We start from the raw sequence: 21,086 nt of genomic DNA on the forward strand, positions 1-21,086 counted from the left end.
GGCTTTAAACTTTGCCCTTAACGTTTATGTCAACTAAAAATCAAGTTCATAAGAAATCAAAATAAAGAAAACCAAAAAGGTTACAAGGAATAAGATAGAATTACACCATGAATGATGAATGGTGGAAAGCTTGAGACGTTGGTCTTGGATCTTGAAAGCAAGCCTCCAAAGCTTCACGACACAAGATGGATGATGGCGGCTAGGAGGCTTCATGGCTTCTTCTTCTCTTCTTCTCTTTGCTTGAAGACGCAGAGACTTGAAACTACAGGATGGAGAGAAAGCTTGACGTTATGGAGAGAATTTTCTGAATGAAGAGGTGTGTTGTTTGGTGGTGTTGTTGTGTGATGGTGTGTAGAATTGTGTAGAGAATGCTCCTATTTATAGAAGGATGGCAACTTAGTCTCCAAGTCTTCAAGATTGATCCACACAGCATTAGCCAATCAGAGAACGCCACGTCAGCTCTGCTATGTCATCCAACCAATAAGAAACCTCCAATTTAACACCTTGATTTATGGAGATTATTTTTGAATTAATTGCATGATTATTTTCTGATTTATCTCCTCAAATAACTATCCAATCATGCCACACAGCTTCGACCAATCACAGAATGCCATGTCATCTCTGTTGAGTCATCCAGCCAATCAAAAGCCTCCAAAATAAGTCCATAATCCTTCAAAATATATTATTGCTGATTTTCCCAAGATTTTATCTGATTTTTCTCTTAATTTTCGGCCAAAATACTCTTGAGTGAAAATAAAAATGAATCTGGACTTGTTTTGGACCTTTTCTCCCTTAAATCTCTCCATGGCGTCATTATCCTTGATCCTCTCTTGATTTTTGACATTAACTCCATGATTTTCACATTATCTCCATGATTTCCCATGCAAAAATCAGATTTAATCTCCCATAATATCTCCCACATCATCTTCAAGCCATGTGGTTTCCTAGTACCATCAGGACTCCTCTCTTTTCGCCATGTGTTTTCATTTCAGCTCATTTCTTCTCTATTTATTCCAATATACCTAGAAAATAAAAACTAAATTAAAATTTAATTATTTAAGGAAATAACTAAGTAAAATATGAGGAAATAACTATTAAAACATCGCATTAAAATGCTCCTATCAATACCTATTATGTTTATATCATCGACATATACAGCTACAATTGTAAATCCGGAACTTGTTTTCTTTATAAATACGCAAGACCACAATTCATCGTTCTTATATCCCTTCCCAATCAAGTAGTCACTTAGATGAGTATACCACATCCGCCCAGATTGTTTCAATCCGTAAAGTGAGCGTTTCAACCTAATTGCAAACGCACTCCGTGGTTTAGAGTCACTTGACTTGGGTAATGTAAGGCCATCAGGCACTTTCATATATATATATATATATATATATATATATATATATATATATATATATATATATCTTAATCAAGATCCCCATAGAGATATGCAGTAACCACATCCATGAGCTTCATTTCCAGTCCTTCGGAAACTACCAAGCTAACTAAGTAGCGGAACGTTATAACGTCCATTACGGGAGAGTATGTCTCCTCGTAGTCAATTCCAAGGCGTTGTGAGAAATCTTGTGCCATAAGGCGAGCCTTGTATCTCAGGACTTCATTATTCTCATTACACTTTCTGACAAAGACTCATTTATGTCCTATAGGCTTGACACTTGGTGGGTCTAGCACTACTGGACCAAGTACCTGTCTCTTTGTCAGATAATCTAATTCTGCCTGGATTGCTTCTTTTCATTTAGGCCAATCTGCTCTTTGTTGACATTCTGCAACAAAGTGTGGTTCGATATCATCGTACTCTATGATTTCTTGAGCAACAATATATGCAAATACATCATCAATGTGTATGGAAGATCTTTCCATCAACTCATACGCACTCTCATAATCCATTGAGATTTCTTTGTTCTCTGGAATCATTTCAAACATCAGAGCGTCCTCTAGTATTGATTCATGGGCATAACTATAATCAGAGACAATCTTACGAGAGAGATTATCTACATTGATGATTAATGGATCGGTTTGTGCCATACTCACCCTCTTCTTCCTTGGGTGAGTGTCAATCGAACCAAGTGGCCTCCCCTCTTCCTTTGAGGAGCCACGACCTCAACCACACCTCCACTAAGTGTGGTTGCAATGCCTCTATCTGTGCCGCTGTATCCTTTGTTGGGAACTTCTAACCTTGTAGGCACGTTTGCAGCTGGTATATGTGATCTCATCACTTTAGCGATATCAGTAAACACATCAGGCATCGAATCTACTACGTTCTGAAGATCGATTATTCTTTTCACTTCACTTTCACATTGTGAAGTGCGGGGATCAAAATAAGACAGAGTGGGGACAAACCACGACAATTCCTGTCGTTCCCTTGGAAAATCTTTTTTCCTATCTTCCCCTAACGACGGGAAGACTGTCTCATCAAAGTGACAATCCACAAATCTAGCGATAAAGAGATCGCCTGTCTAGGGTTCTAAGTAGCAGATAATTGTTGGGGATTTGTATCCAACATAAATACTTAATCGTCTCTGGGGACCCATTTTGGTGCGCTGTGGGGGCGCAATAGGCATATATACTGCGCAACCAAATATGCGTAAGTGTGAAATGTCAGGCTCATATCCAGTTACCAACTGGTACGCAGAAAATGGTTGGCTAGCGGTGGGTCTGAAATGAATAAGTAAAGCTGCGTGCAATATTGCATAACCTCATGCAGATATAGGCAGGTTGGTGCGCATAAGCAATGCCCTAGCCACCATCTGTAGCCTTTTGATGGTGGCTTCTGCAAGACCATTTTGTGTGTACACATCGGGTACAAGATGCTCTACATCGATCCCCATAGACATGCAATAATCATCAAATACTTTTGATGTAAACTCTCCAGCGTTATCAAGCCTTATAGACTTGATAGAATGATCAGGGTGGTGAGCCCTTAAACGTATAATCTGTGCTAGGAGTTTTGCAAATGCATCATTTCTTGTGGACAATAAAGCGACATGTGACCAGCGTGTCGAAGCATCCACCAAAACCATAAAGTACTTGAATTGTCCGCATTCTAGATGGATAGATCCATAGATATCTCCTTGTATCATTTGTAAGAATGGAATGTTTTGTTTTGTGGCTTTACCATAGGAAGGTCTTGAACATGTTTTTGCTGAAGAGCAGGCTTTGCAAAACCAGTGTTGTGCCTTTGAAATAGTCAATGAGGCATAATGGGAGGGAGATAGTCAAAATCTGGAGCAACCATTGACTGAGTAAGTTCCTTGTTGCCATTGAAGTCTGCAATTGTGAGGTTGACGTCTGGGTCATGGCCTTTTTCCATATAGTGAGCCTCTTGTTATTTCGACTCCCTATACCTCTTGTAATTGGTTGCTACTCTGTTGCTTGCTTGGCAGTTCTTGTACCAATGCCCAATGACTCCACACCTATAGCATGGTTCATTGTCAACTCTTTCCTTTTTGACAGAAGGATTCTTAGGTGCCTTTTGCAACCCCCCCCCCCTTGCTCGCGCGCGCCCCTTTCCACGTGGTGTAGGAATCAGCACGTCTAAACCCCTTTGCATTGGAGTTATTTCCACTTTTCATTTTTCCATAATTAGCCTCAGGAATTTTCTTTGTCCCAGTAGACCTGGCGTTGTTGTTCAAGAGAACCACATTATGTCTCTCAACCACTTGCAGTAAGCTGATCAACTTATTGAATGTTGTGATTCTTTTGTTGTCATATTCCAGCCTATACTGGTTCGCTAGTATAAGTGTTGAAGTAAGAAAAGTGGAAAGAGTCTTCTGGATCATATCATCTTCTATGAGTTCTTTTCTACAGAAATTTAGACGTGTCTTTAGGTACAACATGTCCTTGTTGAAGTCATTGACCCTATTGTAGTCAAGCGAGCGGATTTCATTCCACTGAATGGTCAGTTCTGGGAGCAAGGTGTCATGAATGTTTCCAAAACGTACCTTAAGGGAATCCCACAGTTCTTTGAGTGTCTTCAACTTAATGTACTCCCAGCGTAGGATAGGATCAATGTGTCGCCTCAGAAACATTAAGACATTTGCTTTCACTTTATTAGATGATTCATCATCTTTGGAGTCGGTAATGGTGACAGTGTAGTCTTTTGCTACAAAAGCAGTTTCTACATCGGAAACCCAACGATGGTACTCAAATCCTTCTGAGTCCAAAATGTCAAATTCAGGTCGAGTTGGATTGGCCATCTACATAAACAAGAGGGAATATATAAATTACGCAGTCATAAAGACATCCACGTGAATTATTTTCCAAAAATATGAATTAGATTTCAAGACCAAGATTCTTAATGGTCTCATTTTTTTCCGATGCTATGTGAAAATGCTTTATCACGTTAAGTGTGTGTGTATAATGCGCATGAATTTTCATTATCATGGCAAAAAGGAATATATATGTTGCATTCTAAAAATAACCATAGCACATTTAAACAAAACTTATATAAAAATAAATTACATGGCTTGCTCAAATTTCACAAATATATAACAAAATATATGCTACACATAATATAACATGCGTAAAACTATAAACAATAACATAATATAAAAACATACTTAGGAATAATTATATAAACGTAAATAAAATAAAACATGCTCAAAATTTCATGATAAAAACATAAACAATAAAATATAAGGCATGCTTAAAAGTAGTAAACATAAAATGCTCATGTTTTAGGTTCCATGAATATATATAACACATATAATAAGATAAATGAAAAATAGAATATAAATAAGGCAGCCAAAATATATAAAAAAACATACTTGATTTCGAGAAAATAAAACCATCCTAGCGCATGAGCTTGTTGATGCAGGCGTGCGTAACGATGTTTTTGGGCTTGAGCAAAACTGGGCCGCTTCCTCTTTCTTTTTAGCAGTGGGCCACGGGGCCTTTGTTTCTTTTTTGTTTTTTTTTTCTTTTTTTCTTGGCCTGCTTCTTTTTGTTTTATTTTTTTTCTCTGGGCTGCAGGCCTGCTGCATTTTTTTTTTAGAATTGGGCCGGCTCTTTTCTTTGGGCCAGGTCAGCTCTTTTTGATTTTTTTTTTCTTTCTTCTTCTTTCTTTTCTCTCTGCTCTTTCCTTCTGGTTTGCAGATCGGTGGTTGACTCAGGTCGTGGGCGATCGCTGGTGTCTGGCGCGGGATCTGGCCTGCTCAGGCGGCGATTTCTGGTGTCTGCAGTGAGGTTGGGCTGGATGTTGGCCGGACGAGGGACGCGGTGGAGGAAGTTGAACTGGAGAGGGAGAAGAACTGGAGACGCCGGTCTGTCGGACTAGGCGGAGGATGATAGTGTGCGAATCTGTCTGGGGAAGGACCTAGATGGGTACTGCGACGAAGAAAGATCTGGGTTTGGGTTCTGAGGCCGGGTTGATCGATGATGAAGATGGCCTGCCGTTGATTCTTCCTCCGATCTCCAGCTCTAAGAGTACGGAATGACGAGAAAAGGAACTGATAGCTTCGTCTGGAGCAATCGAGCCTCTGGTCCGAGCGCCCAAGACGGGAAATCCAATGACGATAGCTTCGTCGGGAAGCGTGGGTGTCCAAAGGGGAAGCTTGGGTGTCCAGAGAAGGAATTCAGATTTTGGGTTTTTTTTTTTTTTTGGTTTCGATGGGAAGAAGAAAGAAAAAAAAAATCTAGGGGTTTTTTCTTAACTATTAGCTTTGAGTGTAATAACGTGTAAAAGTAAATTGAAAATCAGAATTGATATACTTATTTCATTTTATAGTCCCTTTGTATAGAGATAGAATTACAATAAAAACATCGATTAACATTAATTACAATAATGATAGTAAATGTTGATTGTGATGTAATTGCAATTCCTTTATTCATTCTTTCATCAATTTCTTTGACGAATGCACATAATGTACTTTTTATTTAACAATTAATTAATTATTATAAAATATTACTATATTAATTTTTATTTAATAATATGTGTAGAATACGGAAAAAACTTACATAAATACTTTTGAATTACAAGCTACGGAAAATTTAACGAATACGGGACCAACCGGACTGGCGTCATTTATGGTTTATCAGGGAGTACGTGTCATCTTTATGGCGCAAAAGGTCGATTATTGGAGTAGAGGACCAACTCTCCGAACCTTCTGGTGCGTAACTTTTTTTTTTTTTTTAGAGAACCTTCTGGTGCGTAACGAGTGTCGTAGTGAAGCACGATTTTTAAAATTTTTTATTTTGAAATATGAAGCACGATTAGGACAAAGGAGTCGTTTCACAAAAATAGTTGTGGTTGCCTGCCCTGCCCTGAGCAAAAATGGCAAGCTCTCTACGACATGGATTCACCAAAGCCCGATCACCTATTCTCTCCCGGACCAGATGGTTGTCGTCGGAATCTCAGGCCCTGGTGGAGACCAGGATCCCCGACGTCGGAATCATATCTGGAATCCCCGAACAGCATCTCAAAAGAAGGGTACGCTCTTTTGATTTTTCGATCGCTTATTTATTTTCTTGAGGGATATGAATAGGTTGTTGTAGGTGAAGAATATATATATATATATATATATATATATATATATATATAATTTTATTTTATTTTTCGTTTGTAGAGTAATTTAATTTTAAGTATTTGAATTTGGGCATGCCCAGGTCGTAATTTATTCTCCTGCTCGAACAGCATCACAGCAAGGTTCTGGGAAAGTTGGGAAATGGAAAATTAATTTCCTTTCTACGCAGAAGTACGTGTGCTTTTTATTCTTACACATCTTTTGCAGGAAAATTTCGATGATGGATCAGGTTCTTCCGTAGATTTTACTTCATCAATTGTGTATGTAGGTCATGGACACTAGCCTCAAATTGTTCTATCCTCAATTAGTCATTTGCTACAATACAATTAGTTCTGCTCTGTTAGTGTTCGAGTACCTTTCGTAATTCAAATTTCATAAGCTGCATTTGCTAATCTGCAATTTCGTTACTGTTAAAAAGCATGCTAATTAGTACTGTTCATTTTTGACATTTTGATAGGTGGGAAAATCCATTGATGGGTTGGACATCCACAGGTGATCCCTATGCCAATGTGGGTGAGGCAGCGCTGACTTTCGAAAGTGAAGAAGCTGCAAGGGAATTTGCTGAGAAACATGGTTGGGATTATACGGTGCGTGCCTACTCGAGTATTAATCTTTTTTGTGGCTATATAGACTTAACCCGAATTTTGTATCCTAAGAAAGTTCGTTCCTGTTTTGTTGTGAGATGATGTGTAACAGACTTTTACATCAATCTAAAATCTTTGTTGGGGTTTGAATAGTTATTGTGGAATACATTGCTAAGGATTCGATTTTAACCCACGTGCAGGTCAGGAAGCGTCACACACCACTTCTAAGGGTATGAAATTTTTCTTGTTCACAACTTGTACATTTGAAGATGAAAATGTGGATTTCCTCTTAACCTTCTGTTGGCGAGTTATGATTTGTGATTTGTTTTACAAGCTGCTTCTGTATTAACTTCAAATCTTCTGACCATGTGTAGGTCAAGAGTTATGCAGATAACTTCAAGTGGAAGGGGCTACCGAAGAGCGAGGAGGAGTGAATTGTGCACTTTAGAGATCCCAAATCTCCGAGGCCTGTGAGTGCCTGAGCTTAATTTCTTCTCCAATCTAGTTTTCCTAGACTGAATTGTTTCTTACTTGTGTTCTTGGCTATGCTTATCTGAAAATAATATGTAATGAACAAGTTTCTACCAAGAAGTGCAATAATACACATCCAAACCCTCCTCTAGATTTTACATCAAAAGCCTGATTACTATATATATTTCCTCTTAATATTTGACTAATATATAGTAGATATATAATGTGCATCTTCTACTATGATACACAGCCTACACTACATTTAGTTACAAGTAGCAATTTCATTAGAACTGGACTGAGAAGCCTCTCTGCTGTGGGTGTGGAACCTCCAAGTGAAGAGGTAGTCCTTGGACTCGCAGGCCAGTTTGATCACATCACAGAAAGCATTGACAGCATGCTTGTCCATCTCATTGCCCCACTCTATCGTCACCCAGCATGAAAACCCATTTGATAGAGTTGGCACCCTTGTATCAGAAAGCTGAAGTGTAACCTCCCCACTGATCCTTTTGCACGAGCTGGCCACCATTGAATCGAGCCAGGAACACTCTGGCTGACCCACCATCTCCTTGTAAGCTGCATTTGCCATCCTCACCTTGTTGTGTGAATCCGAAATGATGGCTGGCAGTGCCTCGGACTCCACCTCTTTCTCCACATCTTCTGGCTTCTTAGGAGCTTGCACAGCTGGGGCTAACCTTGGGTCTGTGCTGATGCAGCCAACGCTTATGCTCGAGCCCACGGGTCGAATTGGCTGAGGTGCTATGACACTGGGGGTGGTAGGAGTAGTAGTAGTAAGGGATGGGGTTCCTTGTAGTTGCTTCAGCAGGTCTTTCTCCTCGGGAATTTCAGCTACAGAGTTCAAATCTATGAGCAGGTCTTCTCCTCCAGAAGGTTTCATTAAATTGAGTTCAGCTGGCACCACTGCTTGGTTTGGGACAATGGGAACCGAAGAAGGGTATGATAGAAGAGGCAGAGTCACCAGACTGGTGTTTTCAAGGCTGGTGCTGGCTGATCCAAGCTGGTTTGGTAATGGAAGCTGTGAAAGAGGATGAGGAAAACCATCCAAGGTTAAATTTTTGGCAGGGGATGTTACATGGCAAGGAGGAGAGAGCCCAAATCCATGGTTTGGTCTTTGCCTTTTGAGGGTTGGTGGCGAAATTGCAGCTCGACCCCTCTTCCTGGTTCTTGTTGGTCTTGCCTGCAATTGAGGCCAGAGGCTTCGAAGGTAAGGGGAGTCCCTGATCTTCTGAGACAGGGCAGGGCTCTCACCTGTAGTGGTGGTTGCACTAGTCTCAGGCCTTGGTGCTATGGGCCTGTACCTGGACATAATCTCAGCCGTTTTTGCTGTGTTGGTGGAGTTGTAAGGATTCAAAGTCTTGATCATGGTTGCGAAGTTTTCGACTTTCTCTTTCTCCTAGACACTAAGCCCACCGCCACAAGCTCAAGTTTGGCAGTGGCAGAGCTTTAGAGAGAAATGTAGAAGGCAGAGCTGTGAGGGATGGGAGGAATGGGGCGGATGGTAAGTGTTTTGGTGAGAGGGATGAAACTGTTCTTTTAAGAGAGGGAGCTGACCAATCGGAGAAGGGCACCATGAAGCAGAGAGGAAGGAGAGAGTGACACTTGGACTTGTCGCGTGGGTACGTGTTTGTGGGACTAGCAGTAACTCCGTGTGGGATTTTATCTCTGTAGTTACTGTACTAGTGGGCCCTCCTTTTTTTACCGTTTACAGTCCAAGGGCATAAGTCCTTCACACCCAATCAAACGCCTGGCTTTGCATGCCTCTCATTGTTCTGAAGGGCCTCTCATTACAACGCGTGTGAATAAGGCCGCCATGCGTGGATACACCTATCACGATTGGTTTGGCCCTTTTTGTTTTTTTACCCGCAATTTACGTGATTGCCCCTGTACTCTGGTCGGTCGTATTTGGCGCCGTTCGACGTGTCGTTGCGGTGGCTCTCATTGCATGCAAAGGATGAGGGAGAATCTGATTGGAGTGTGAGGCCTCGGGAGCTTAAATTCTAAGCTGACAGGCAGAGGGACGGAGCGGGGTACACGTGGCCCGTGGCTGTGAGGGTGTGGGTGTCTAAAACGTGGAGTTTGTGACTGGGCCAGGGGAAAGCGTCGCTTTTGGTCCTCCTAATTAGCGCGCCGTTGCGGTGCTTTGGGTTGTTGCCAAGTCACAGAGAGGAAGGGGGTTGCGTGGGAGGTGTGAAGGGAAACAACGGGTGTCAAGCTTGGACTGGCCCATGGGAGGGTTCACTGAACCAGGAGGCGGACTTCTCTTCTACAGTGACACCTTTTTTGGCAACGAACTTTTGGTTTCACGTCCATGGACCAAAGTCCATAGGATCAAGTCTACTTCTTCAGTGAGTCCCTAGGAGCAAGTCTACTTAGTTGGGTCTGGGGTAGAATAAATTATTTGTTTTTATCTATCACATATCATGATATTGTTCAATCACTTTTAATTTATTTGTTTATTATAAATGAGAAGTATATAATGTATATAAATAATAATGATGAAGATTTCAGAAAATCTACCAAGTAATATTAATATTTAGGTTAAAAAAAAGGAAGAAATCATTGACAAAATATAATTGATTTCTTGTATTATGCCTAGCAGCGCTCTGCTAGGGTTGGGAGGTTGTCAGTGCCTCTGCACCATTCACTGTCCTCGATGCAGGGCCGGCCTTGCCCAAGGGCGGGCTTGGCGACGGCCCAGGGCCCAAGTGAGAGGGGGGCACAAATTTTTTTTTTAAATAAGGTTATATATATAAAAAAAAATATATATATATAGTATATGTCGACGGTAAACAAAAAAAAAAAAATTGCTTTGTTCCCAAACACAGTGTCTTCTCTTCTCCTCTCCTCACTTCGAAATGGTTTTCTCTTCTCCTCACTTTGAGAATTGTACACACAATTATAGCAGACGAATTTCAAGAGTCTCTTAACTCTCTCTAAAACTTTAAAAACAAACAAATTTCTCTTGAAATATTGGGGTTTCAATGGTTATTCAATCAAGCAATTTATTTTCATCATCTGTCACTTCCTCTCAATCTTTCTCTCCTATATTTTTCTCTTCTTCTACGGTGATCAGACACAATTTTTGGCATTCCATCGATTCAGGCTGCAATAGAGATCGATCAAAATAGGTATAGTTAAATTGGGTGTTCTTTAAATTTTTTTATTTTTTATGGTGGGTGTTCTTCAATTTTTAAATTCGTTGAAATTTTGGACATTATAAGTTCTATTACTGGCATTTTGTGGTATTTGTTGATTATTCTAACAACTATTATAAATTTTTATGCCTGTAATATCAAAATCTCGACTATACTGTCATCGCTGATGTTCAATTTGCAGCTTTCAACATCCTTAATCAGTTAATTACAGGTTCAATCTATACTGAACACTAGAAGATCGACTTTTTTTTTCCCCTACAATGGAATTTTTTTTTTTTTTTGCTCTCTTTCTCTACAAACATAGCATCTTTAGATGCATTAATTGGAAGTCAGAAGTTGCAAGTTGATATGTTGATGCATACGTCTTTACAATTGCTACATCGCAATCCTAGTTTTATTGTTCTGTGCTCGAATGTTTATCGTTTAAAGTTGTACTGTTTTACATATGAATATATATATATATATGGGTAGTTAGGCACCAAATTTTTTTTTACCCGGGGCATCAAAAACCTCAAGACCGGCCCTGCCTCGATGGTGTACTGTCCTAACATCTTCTTCGATGTGTGGTAAATCTAGGTCGGCTTATGTCATATCCTCTTCTTTGCAGAGTTTCTCTACGTTTTTGTGGCTGGAGACTGGTAAGTTCTGATGGTGGCTGGTGATTTTTGGGGCAATTTCGGTGTCTCAAGGTGATGGGAAGGTAGAAGCTCATGGCGGAGGCTGGTGGACTTCGGTTTGGCTGGGTGGACCTTCTGTCTTTGAAGGCAGCTGGCTTGGGTCTGGATCGGCTTTAGCCATCATGGGTGGTAGTGGGAAGGGCGTTGGCCTCTCTTGGCCGGAGTTTTCTGGTTCGTGGGTTGCTGTGTCAGGAAGGTTGTCGCGTCAGTTTTCGTCAGCACTTCCTCGGGGTGGCTGGTGGACACTGGATGCGGTATGGTCTATGCCGGATCAGAGTTTCAAAGATAACGGTGGCAGCAATGGAGGTGGAGATGGAAGTGGTGATGGTGTCTGGTCAGGCGGCATGACGGCTTCTCGTTCTCCTCCGCTGGAAAGTTTGATGGATTGGATCTCATGGGCCTTGAAGTGGTATGTGGGCCTCATTTATGGCCTTATTGGATTAGGTTTTCACAAGGCTAGGACTATCCCATTACTGAGTAGGCCTCATCAAAAAGCTCGCGGATCAAGTGGGCCGATGGAGGCCCGCCGGCCCGCAGGGCTTTTGGCCCGACCCGGCCCGTCAAAAAACCCGCAAAAGCCCGCCTTGGTGGGCCGATGGAGGCCCGCAAAAACCCGGCCCGGCCGATAAAAGCCCGCAAAATATTATATATATATATATATGTGTGTGTGTGTGTGTGTGTTTATATATATATATATATATATATATTAATATATATATGTGTGTGTGTGTGTGTGTTATATATATAGATATATCTATATGTGTGTGTGTGTGTGTTTATATAGATATATATATATAGTCATATAGATATATATATATATATATATATCAATATATCATGTGTGTGTGTGTGTGTGTTTATATATATATATAGATATATATATATATATATATATGTGTGTGTGTGTGTGTGTGTGTGTGTGTTTATATATATATTTGTGTGTGTTTGTGTTTATATATGTGTGTGTGTGTGTGGAAGTTCTTATACTATTATACTTCTATATAAAATATGTGCATATATATATTCTACATATCGGTTGACCAATCCGATCGGATTCGAAAATATGGTGAAATTGGCTAAATTTTTTACTACACTCATAATTTATTGTAATAAACTCATCCAACGGTCGGTTTTTCCATTTTCTTTGAATTGATAGGGGTTGCTCTTTGGAGTGTATGATATATAAATATAGGTTTATAAGAGTAACTACGTTTGACCTAGTTGATCGAATTCGAAACGAGAACCAAATTGGCTGAATTTTCTACAACCACCATAAAACATTACAATCTCTCCATCGAGCAGTTGGTTTCTCCGAATTCATTTTCTACTTCATGGTTGCTTTAGAATGAACCTAAACAATTTAAATGCAATGTATAAGTCATACAACTATAGGAATAAAATTGGTATAGACCAATGTGTTTGTAATTAAAATTAATTTTTTTTATCTTATATCCACGCACTTCCATCGATGGAATATATACAAACGTGATGTGAAAAAATAAGCACGTTTCGCAGTTGTCACGGCATCGGTCAACCAATAAAACATATAAGTGACTACGGTTGACCAATCCGATCGGATTCGAAAATATGGTGAAATTGGCTAAATTTTTTACCACACTCATAATTTATTGTAATAAACTCATCCAACGGTCGGTTTTTCCATTTTCTTTGAATTGATAGGGGTTGCTCTTTGGAGTGTATGATATATAAATATAGATTTATATGAGTAACTACGTTTGATCTAGTTGATCGAATTCGAAACGATAACCAAATTGGTTGGATTTTCTACAATCACCATAAAACATTACAATCTCTCCATCGAGCGGTTGGTTTCTCCGAATTCATTTTCTACTTCATGGTTTGCTTTAGAATGAACCTAAACAATTTAAATGCAATGTATAAGTCATACAACTTTAGGAATAAAATTGGTATAGACCAATGTGAAATTAATTTTTTTTATCTTATGTCCACGCACATCCATTGATGGAATATATACAAACGTGATGTGAAAAAATAAGCATGTTTCGCGGTTGTCACAGCATCGGTCAACCAATAAAACATATAAGTGACTACGGTTGACCAAACCGATCGGATTCGAAAATATGGTGAAATTGGCTAAATTTTTTACCACACTCATAATTTATTGTAATAAACTCATCCAACGGTCGGTTTTTCCATTTTCTTTGAATTGATAGGGGTTGCTCTTTGGAGTGTATGATATATAAATATAGGTTGATAAGAGTAACTACGTTTGACCTAGTTGATCGAATTCGAAACGTGAACCAAATTGGCTGGATTTTCTACAACCACCATAAAACATTACAATCTCTCCATCAAGCGGTTGGTTTCTCCGAATTCATTTTCCACTTCATGGTTGCTTTAGAATGAACTTAAACAATTTAAATGCAATGTATAAGTCATATAACTTTAGGAATAAAATTAGTATATTCCAATGTGTTTGTAATTAAAATTAATTTTTTTTATCTTATGTCCACGCACATCCATCGATGGAATATATATAAACGTGATGTGAAAAAATAAGCACGTTTCGTGGTTGCCAGGCCATCGGTCAACCAATAAAACATATAAGTGACTACGGTTGACCAATCCGATCGGATTCAAAAATATGGTGAAATTGGCTAAATTTTTTACCACACTCATAATTTATTGTAATAAACTCATCCAACGGTCGGTTTCTCATTTTCTTTGAATTGCTATATGTAGCTCTTTGGAGTGTATGATGTATAAATATAGATTTATAAAAAATTAGTGTCTTTAAAAATTTATTTATCAACAAATTAGTATCTATATATAAATATAGATTTTTTTGGGTACAATATAGTTATATAGATTGTTATCTTTGGTTGTATTTGATCATTATCCATTGAATTTCCAAAGCTTGATTAAAAAAAAAAAATACTTGTGTCTTTAAATATTTATTTATAAATAAAGCCCGCAAGGCCCGCTTTATATGGACAGGCTTGGATCCTTTGATTTTTAATAAAGCCCGGCCCTCAATTATTTAAAAATATAGCAAGGCCCGGCCCAAGCCCGCTATGAATGGCCCGGCCCGGCCCGTTGACGGGGGGTTGGATGGATTGGGTGCCCAAGGTACTGTTTAAATTATTGTTAGGTCGCAAAGATCACATTCTCTGAGGATTCATTTTGCTATTTGCTTCGGAGGATGTTGATTTTTGTTTGAAATAAAGGTGCGTTATTTTCCTTAAAAGGTGGGTGTACTCGGGGCGGCCTGGGGCTTGTTATTGTCATAAAATAGGTGTTTAGGGTTCCCTAAGGGACCCCATAGGGGTGTCTCGTTTTTGTACTGCTTGCTGAATATATATAATGGGCTGACATCTTTTCATCAAAAAAAATTGACAAAATATAAATTTAAACAAATTATGAGCAATTGAAATTTTTATTGTCACACAATCATCGTGAATTTTTTTTTTTTTTTTTTAAAGAAGAAAAAAAACTACTGACAACTTTGAAGGATCAGATTAGCCGAATACTATTCAATCTGACGGCTATTATCTATATAGTTTATTAATTATTTATTATAAATGTAAAATATATAACGTAAATAAATATTAATGATGAATTTTAGAAAATGTTCTAAGTGATATTAGTTTTGAGTAAAATAATACTACATTTTTTTTTTCATTATTTTGCCGTGTGTGTGTGTAAACCAAGAAGATTTTTGAAACGAGCACTAAAACTTAACTTTGGTAAAAGATGTTTTTTTTTTTTTTTTCCTTCTTCTTCTTCTTCTTCTTCTTTAAATAATTAGTTTTATCATCTAATATATATAAGGTAACTAACTAAAATAACAACTTGGCTAGTTGGTTTAGAATTTTGTGAAATTTGATTTTTCACTCGCACAAAATTACAGGTCCTAGCTGATGTCAGCTCTATTTTGTTGCGGGTCAAGTTGAGAATTGGGTCCCGAGTTGAGTTCATTTACTGTCTTAACCCGTGTACCAAGTCAAATAAAGACCAGACTGAATTTGGCACATTTGAAGTTGTTTTTTATTTATGGGTCAAGACTTAACTTGAGCCATGGTAAAATAAGGCCCGTCATACTTGCTCTAATGGGTTTCTTTCATTTAGACTCCAATTTTTTCCAATTTAACCCAATTATATTGAAAAAAAAATGCACTAAGGTGGGAACCCTTGATTTTTGTGAATTATAGTGTCACTTGATATCATTTGGTATATGCGAATCATAATCTTATTATCAACCAATTATAAATAAAATACAAAATTTATAGAACTCACATAACTAAACACTAACAATCAGTGGCGGATCTACATAGTACAGTAGGTCCAACCTAAAATTAATCTTTGATATAGTATATAAGTGCTTTCTTCTAATGAAATCATCTGTGGTTTAGTTGATAAACCTATTGTGTCTCTCTACACTTTTCTAAGGTTTGGGTCCCCTTAGAAACAACTCAAACAAGTTTGTTTTTCCTCATTTTTTTCTTCCTTTCTTCTTTGGTTACAATATTTTCTTCCTTCATTCTTGCTTTGTTTTTTTTCCCCCCATTTTCTTCTCATTTCCTTATGCATTTACAAACTTATTTTCTTTCCTTGTTTTGCCAAATTTATACCTTTCGTTTCTTTAAAAAAAAAATTCTAAAATGTTTCCTTCTACATTTCTATTAGTTTTTTTTTTTTTAGAAGAATTTCTCTGTGTTTTTCCTTATTTAATTCTTAGTGTCTGAAAATTTTTAGAGTATTATTGACCAGAATTTTTTTTTTATACCGGCTAATTATTCCTTGTTTAATTTAATTTAATTTTTTTTTTTCTGAACTGGGTTGGTAATATCGCCAAACATTCAATTCGTTATAACTTATAAACGATCTTGATTAATTTTCAACTGAATATTCACTCAAAAAGTATTGTTAAAGAGTAGTGTTAGATATATACCAAATATGAGTTCAAACGCATCCTCACCATTCGTAGACTAGTTAATAGTTTGTTAAACAAGTTGAGGTCCAAAGCATTTCTCATTGAATATATCAAGAATCGTAAGCAGTTTGCGGTAATCTTCTAGGGTTAACTGGGCCTGGCTTTGTAGTGGCCTAGCTAGTAGCTAGGAAAAGGAAATATTGAGGCCCATTGTCATCTAGGCCTAGTTCTTCTGCCCGCCTCCACCATAAACGTCGTCAATAGCTCATGAAAGTGTGTCGTCATCATTACTCTGGTAGACTAGTTCACAGTGTTTTCTTCGTCGCTGATCGCTTACTTCACCTGGAAGGCGATGACGAGGAATCCAATGCGAAATTAGGTCGGTCAAAATTTCGATTCGATCTCTCTACTTGTTCATTTCTCATTCACAGAAATTACTGAGAAGTAGTCGCAGGCCTTGATTTTTGTTATTGGTTTCGGACGGTGGAGCGATAATGGAGCCTCCTCTGCCGGCGAACTACGTCACTCTGCTCCAGCTGAAGGAGCGGTACCTGAAAGAGAAGGAGCGGGAGCGAAAGGAGAAGGAGGAGGAAGAAGAACGGAAGGAGGAGGAGGAGCGAGCGCAGAAGGAGAAGGAGGAGCGAGAACGAGAACAAGCGGAGAAGGATCGAGCGCAGAAGGAAAAGGAGGAGCGAGAGCGAAAGGGGAACTACGTCACTCTCCTCCAGCTCAAAGAGCGGTACCTGAGAGAGAAGGAGCGAGAGCAGGCGGAGAAGGATCGAGCGCACAAGGAGGAAGAAGAGGCGAAATTGCGGAAGTTTCGGCCGGTTGATCGGAGGGAGTTTCGGCCGGTTGATCGGAGAGAGTTTCGGCCGGTTGATCGGAGTGTTTCGGTGTGCGAGGGTGGGGAGATGGAGGGGAAGAGCGAGAAGCCGCCGGAGGAGGAGGAGAAGAGGAAGAAGAAGAAGAAGAATAAACGGTGGAAGAAGAATATTAGGGCAGAGAACGAGGAGGTGAGGAGTGAGAAGGAAGGTGTAGTAGTTCTGGTGGTTCAAGAGAGTAGCGAGAAGGCAAATAATGGTTTCAGAAGGAATGGACGAGAAAGGAGAAGAGCTGGTGGTGTTGAGTTTAGGGAAAAGAGCAAGAATGGGGAGGAGATTGAACCAAAAGCTAGGAATTTATTGATAAATGGTGAGACTGAAATGGGGGATGATAGGTTGAGGAGGCCAAATAGCAGGAATGTGGGTGCGAAAGACGAGATTGAGCCGAAAGTTAGGGACTTAAGGATGGATGGTGAGACTGAAAGAAGGAATGATAGGCGGAGGAGGTCAAATAGCAGGAATGTGGGAGCCAAGGAAGAGATTGAGCCGAAAGGTAGGGACTTGGGGATGAATGGTGAGACAGAAAGAGGGAATGATAGGCGGAGGAGGCCAAATCGCAGGAATGTGGGTGCCAGGGAGGAGATTGAGCCGAAAGTTAGGGACTTTTCGATGAATGGTGAGACTGAAAGAGGGAGTGATGGGCTGAGGGGGGCTAAGGAGGAGAGTGAGCCAAAAGTTAGGGATTTATCAAAGCATGGTGAGACTGAAAGAGGGGATAGGCTGAGGGGGCCAAATAACAAGCAGGAGAGTGAGCCAAAAGTTAGGGATTTATCGAAGCATGGTGAGACTGAAAGAGGGGATAGGCGGAGGGGGCCAAATAACAAGGCGGAGAGTGAGCCAAAAGTTAGGGATTTATCGAAGCATGGTGAGACTGAACGAGGGGATAGGCTGAGGGGGCCAAATAACAAGGAGGAGTGTGAGCCAAAAGTTAGGGATTTATCGAAGCATGGTGAGACTGAAAGAGGGGATAGGCTGAGGGGGCCAAATAGCAAGGAGGAGAGTGAGCCAAAAGTTAGGGATTTATCGAAGCATGGTGAGACTGAAAGAGGGGATAGGCTGAGGGGGCCAAATAACAAGGAGGAGAGTGAGCCAAAAGTTAGGGATTTATCGAAGCATGGTGAGACTGAAAGAGGGGATAGGCTGAGGGGGCCAAATAGCAAGGAGGAGAGTGAGCCAAAAGTTAGGGATTTATCGAAGCATGGTGAGACTGAAGGAGGGGAAGATAGATTGTGGAGGCCGAAGGGCAAGAATGTGGGTGGGAAGGATGAGACCGGGCTGAAAGTTATGGACTCATCAGTGAAGGCTGAGAGTGAAGGAGGGGATGAACGGTTGAGGAGGCCAAGTAGGTCTGATTACCATGGTAATGGAAAAACTTGGGGTTACAAGAAAGAGAAGCAGAGGCAGTGGGCTGTCCTGGCTTGGGTGAAGAAGGGAGAGGTTTCTGATGGCAATGTTGCTGGAGTTCAAAACTGAGCATTCTATTTCTGGTGAGAGTTCACTCCTTGTTTAAACAATTCCTTTGATTTTGTTTCTTTATTAGTGTGTTTACTGTTTAGCTATGGATGTCAAAAAGCTTTGGATAGATGATATAGATTTTGTGCAATTAAGTAACAATTCTTATAAATATATACTAAGGACTGTGAACTGTGATGCTGTTTTACTCATATCAATTTGGAAAGCTCTCAAACTCTATTTAGTGCATTTTGAAACAAAATGTTAGTTTTTGTATTCGGTATCTGCTTAGTAGTAGGAATGATAGATATTTATGGTCTGAGTGGTGATTTCCCAGATAGAAGGTAATATAAGGTTTGACTTCAAACGGCAGTGGCATTCTTAAGTTATAATTAGCTTGTGTAATTAATAGTTGGGTGACAGTGTTTCTTGTAAAACTTTATTTTTATGTATCATGTTGTTCCCAAAACCTGCTTTTCTGGTTGGTATAGTGGCCATCTTGATCTCAAGTGGTCATTTTGCACATTTAAGCTCCTATAAATGATAATCAGTTTGGGAGGAATGGGATGTTAATCCATATCTTATCAATTGACTAAGTAGGGTATGAATTAGTGTTGAAAGCATCTCAAGTTAAAAGATACTACAGTTTGTGTGTACATGATTTTGTGGAATGATATTGATGCATAGCATTGATTTCATTTATCATTTAATGGGAATTAGAGGATTGAATGTAAGTTTAACTGGCAAAAAAGGTATATACAAATGTTAGTGGGAAGTTTTGGACTCTGTGAAGATTAGGAAGGAGTCTGAGGTTTAGCTAGGTACACTTGTAACTTGCCAGAAGTGGAATTATCAGTGCAGTATCCAAAAAAGTTGATGGTTTATTGTCACATTATATCTTGATTTAATTTCTTCTTTCCCCTTTCCAATATATTTACCTTGGATGAGGCGAGGTAATTGCAGGTTGGAAACGTTTTTTTAATATTTTTTTTATTTTTTACAATGGAGGCAAAAGCCAACACAAAACATAGCACCTAACTAGCCAAGAAGGACTTTACAAATTTTCCTAGATCTGACAATACCTAGAATAACATCAAGTAAGCAGGTTGGAGATGTTGATGCGAAATGCCGAATGGAGTGTATGTAAATAAGTTGGTCATGGATGTTATTGTCTACATTAGCATTAAAGATTAGTTACAAACCTAGGCTGGGTTGTGTTTTTTTGTGAAGGTGTATGATGTTGGGACTGGAAGTCAGAAATAAGCCAAGTTAGTTGCAAGTCAGCTGCTATAGCTGATTAGGAATTTATAAATAGAAAAGATTAAGCTTGCATTTAGTAGGTTTAATTATTGTCACGCACTTTTGACAAATAGAAAAGGCAAGTTGTCGAATGTAGGGTGGATGGCTCCTTAATTGATAGATGAAGGAATCTGGTGGTAGGTAGAGTTTTTCATGTCTCAGTACAGTTTAGTTGAAGAGCATGAGCCGTTTAGCGGTCATTTGCTCTATATCTGAAGGCCAGCATTTCTCTGGAAGGAGTGCAGCTATTAAGTAATGTACGGAAATGACCTGTGGGATTGGAGGAATTCAAAATATTAATACTTGCCATGACCGTATCTGTCAGATGAAACATCGGAGCATTACTAATTATATGGCTCACATACATTAAATAGTGTGAAAATTATGTCATATGAAGGACATTTCTTTTGACACAGAGAAGTGCCAATTCAAACATATTCAATGCAAGAGATTAGATAGAACTAAGGCTCTAGACCTTTAATGTCTCCCCTTGAAGGGCTATGGTGTTGTAATCACTTGAGTTGTCCTTGATTCACAAGGCTTTATCTACTTTCAAAATGTCAAATGAGCTACCAAAATCAACTTAACATAGTAACAACTAAAGAAGAAGATTGTATGCTCTGCATCAAGTAGAATGTGCATCAGCATTTGTAAGATTGGAAAATTCTATCCTGTTCTTGGCATCAATAAAGTTTTGCTTTTCAACTTTTGCTTTGCAGGTTCAACTAGAGCGTCTTCGAATGCAAATTCACTGAAATCGGCTGGCGCTAGGAGAGTGATCCAATACAGGCCTACAGGGGAAGTGACATAAATGCCAACTAAAATTGTTGTGGTAATGCAGTGTTTATAGTTGAGGACTTGTAAATGCAGTGGAAAACATACATCTTTCTGTTTTATGATGGACCTAATCAGTATTCAGATATTTTTACGATGGACCTAATCAATTCGAGTTTTGAGCTAAATGAACAAAAGAATGAAAGATGATGATCCTCCGCTACCTTTCATTAATCTGCATTCGTGTTGGCTTCTAGGCCATTCCATTGTAGATGGAGTTATTGATGTATTTCACATTGTATGTCCACCTTG

General features: G+C 39.2%; 3 protein-coding genes across 4 annotated transcripts; 2 read left to right on the forward strand and 1 right to left on the reverse strand.

The window, feature by feature from the left end:
- The first annotated feature begins 6,186 nt into the window (after positions 1-6,186).
- Positions 6,187-7,769, forward strand: LOC112172191 (NADH dehydrogenase [ubiquinone] iron-sulfur protein 4, mitochondrial). Of its 2 annotated transcripts, none has more exons than XM_024309436.2 (5): positions 6,187-6,454; positions 6,756-6,808; positions 7,006-7,135; positions 7,333-7,362; positions 7,507-7,769. In XM_024309436.2, the coding sequence occupies exons 1-5, from the start codon at positions 6,299-6,301 to the stop codon at positions 7,564-7,566; spliced, it is 429 nt and encodes a 142-aa protein (XP_024165204.1). In that variant the 5' UTR covers positions 6,187-6,298; the 3' UTR covers positions 7,567-7,769. The 2 variants fall into 2 exon arrangements, with proteins under 2 accessions (XP_024165204.1, XP_024165203.1); XM_024309435.2 differs by lacking the exon at positions 6,756-6,808 and adding an exon at positions 6,631-6,719 and having other exon boundaries at positions 6,207-6,454.
- LOC112172190 lies at positions 7,711-9,119 on the reverse strand. Its single transcript, XM_024309434.2, has one exon. The coding sequence runs from the start codon at positions 8,982-8,984 to the stop codon at positions 7,866-7,868; it is 1,119 nt and encodes a 372-aa protein (XP_024165202.1). The 5' UTR covers positions 8,985-9,119; the 3' UTR covers positions 7,711-7,865.
- Positions 9,120-16,636: 7,517 nt separating this feature from the next.
- Positions 16,637-21,004, forward strand: LOC112169884 (trichohyalin). The gene is made up of 2 exons (XM_024306973.2): positions 16,637-18,736; positions 20,720-21,004. Exon 1 carries the CDS (start codon positions 16,863-16,865, stop codon positions 18,720-18,722), a length of 1,860 nt encoding a protein of 619 aa, XP_024162741.1. The 5' UTR covers positions 16,637-16,862; the 3' UTR covers positions 18,723-18,736; positions 20,720-21,004.
- The last annotated feature ends 82 nt before the right edge of the window (positions 21,005-21,086 follow it).

The sequence above is a fragment of the Rosa chinensis genome, chromosome 6, assembly GCF_002994745.2.
Source record: "Rosa chinensis cultivar Old Blush chromosome 6, RchiOBHm-V2, whole genome shotgun sequence".
In the NCBI taxonomy this organism is placed as follows: domain Eukaryota; kingdom Viridiplantae; phylum Streptophyta; class Magnoliopsida; order Rosales; family Rosaceae; genus Rosa; species Rosa chinensis.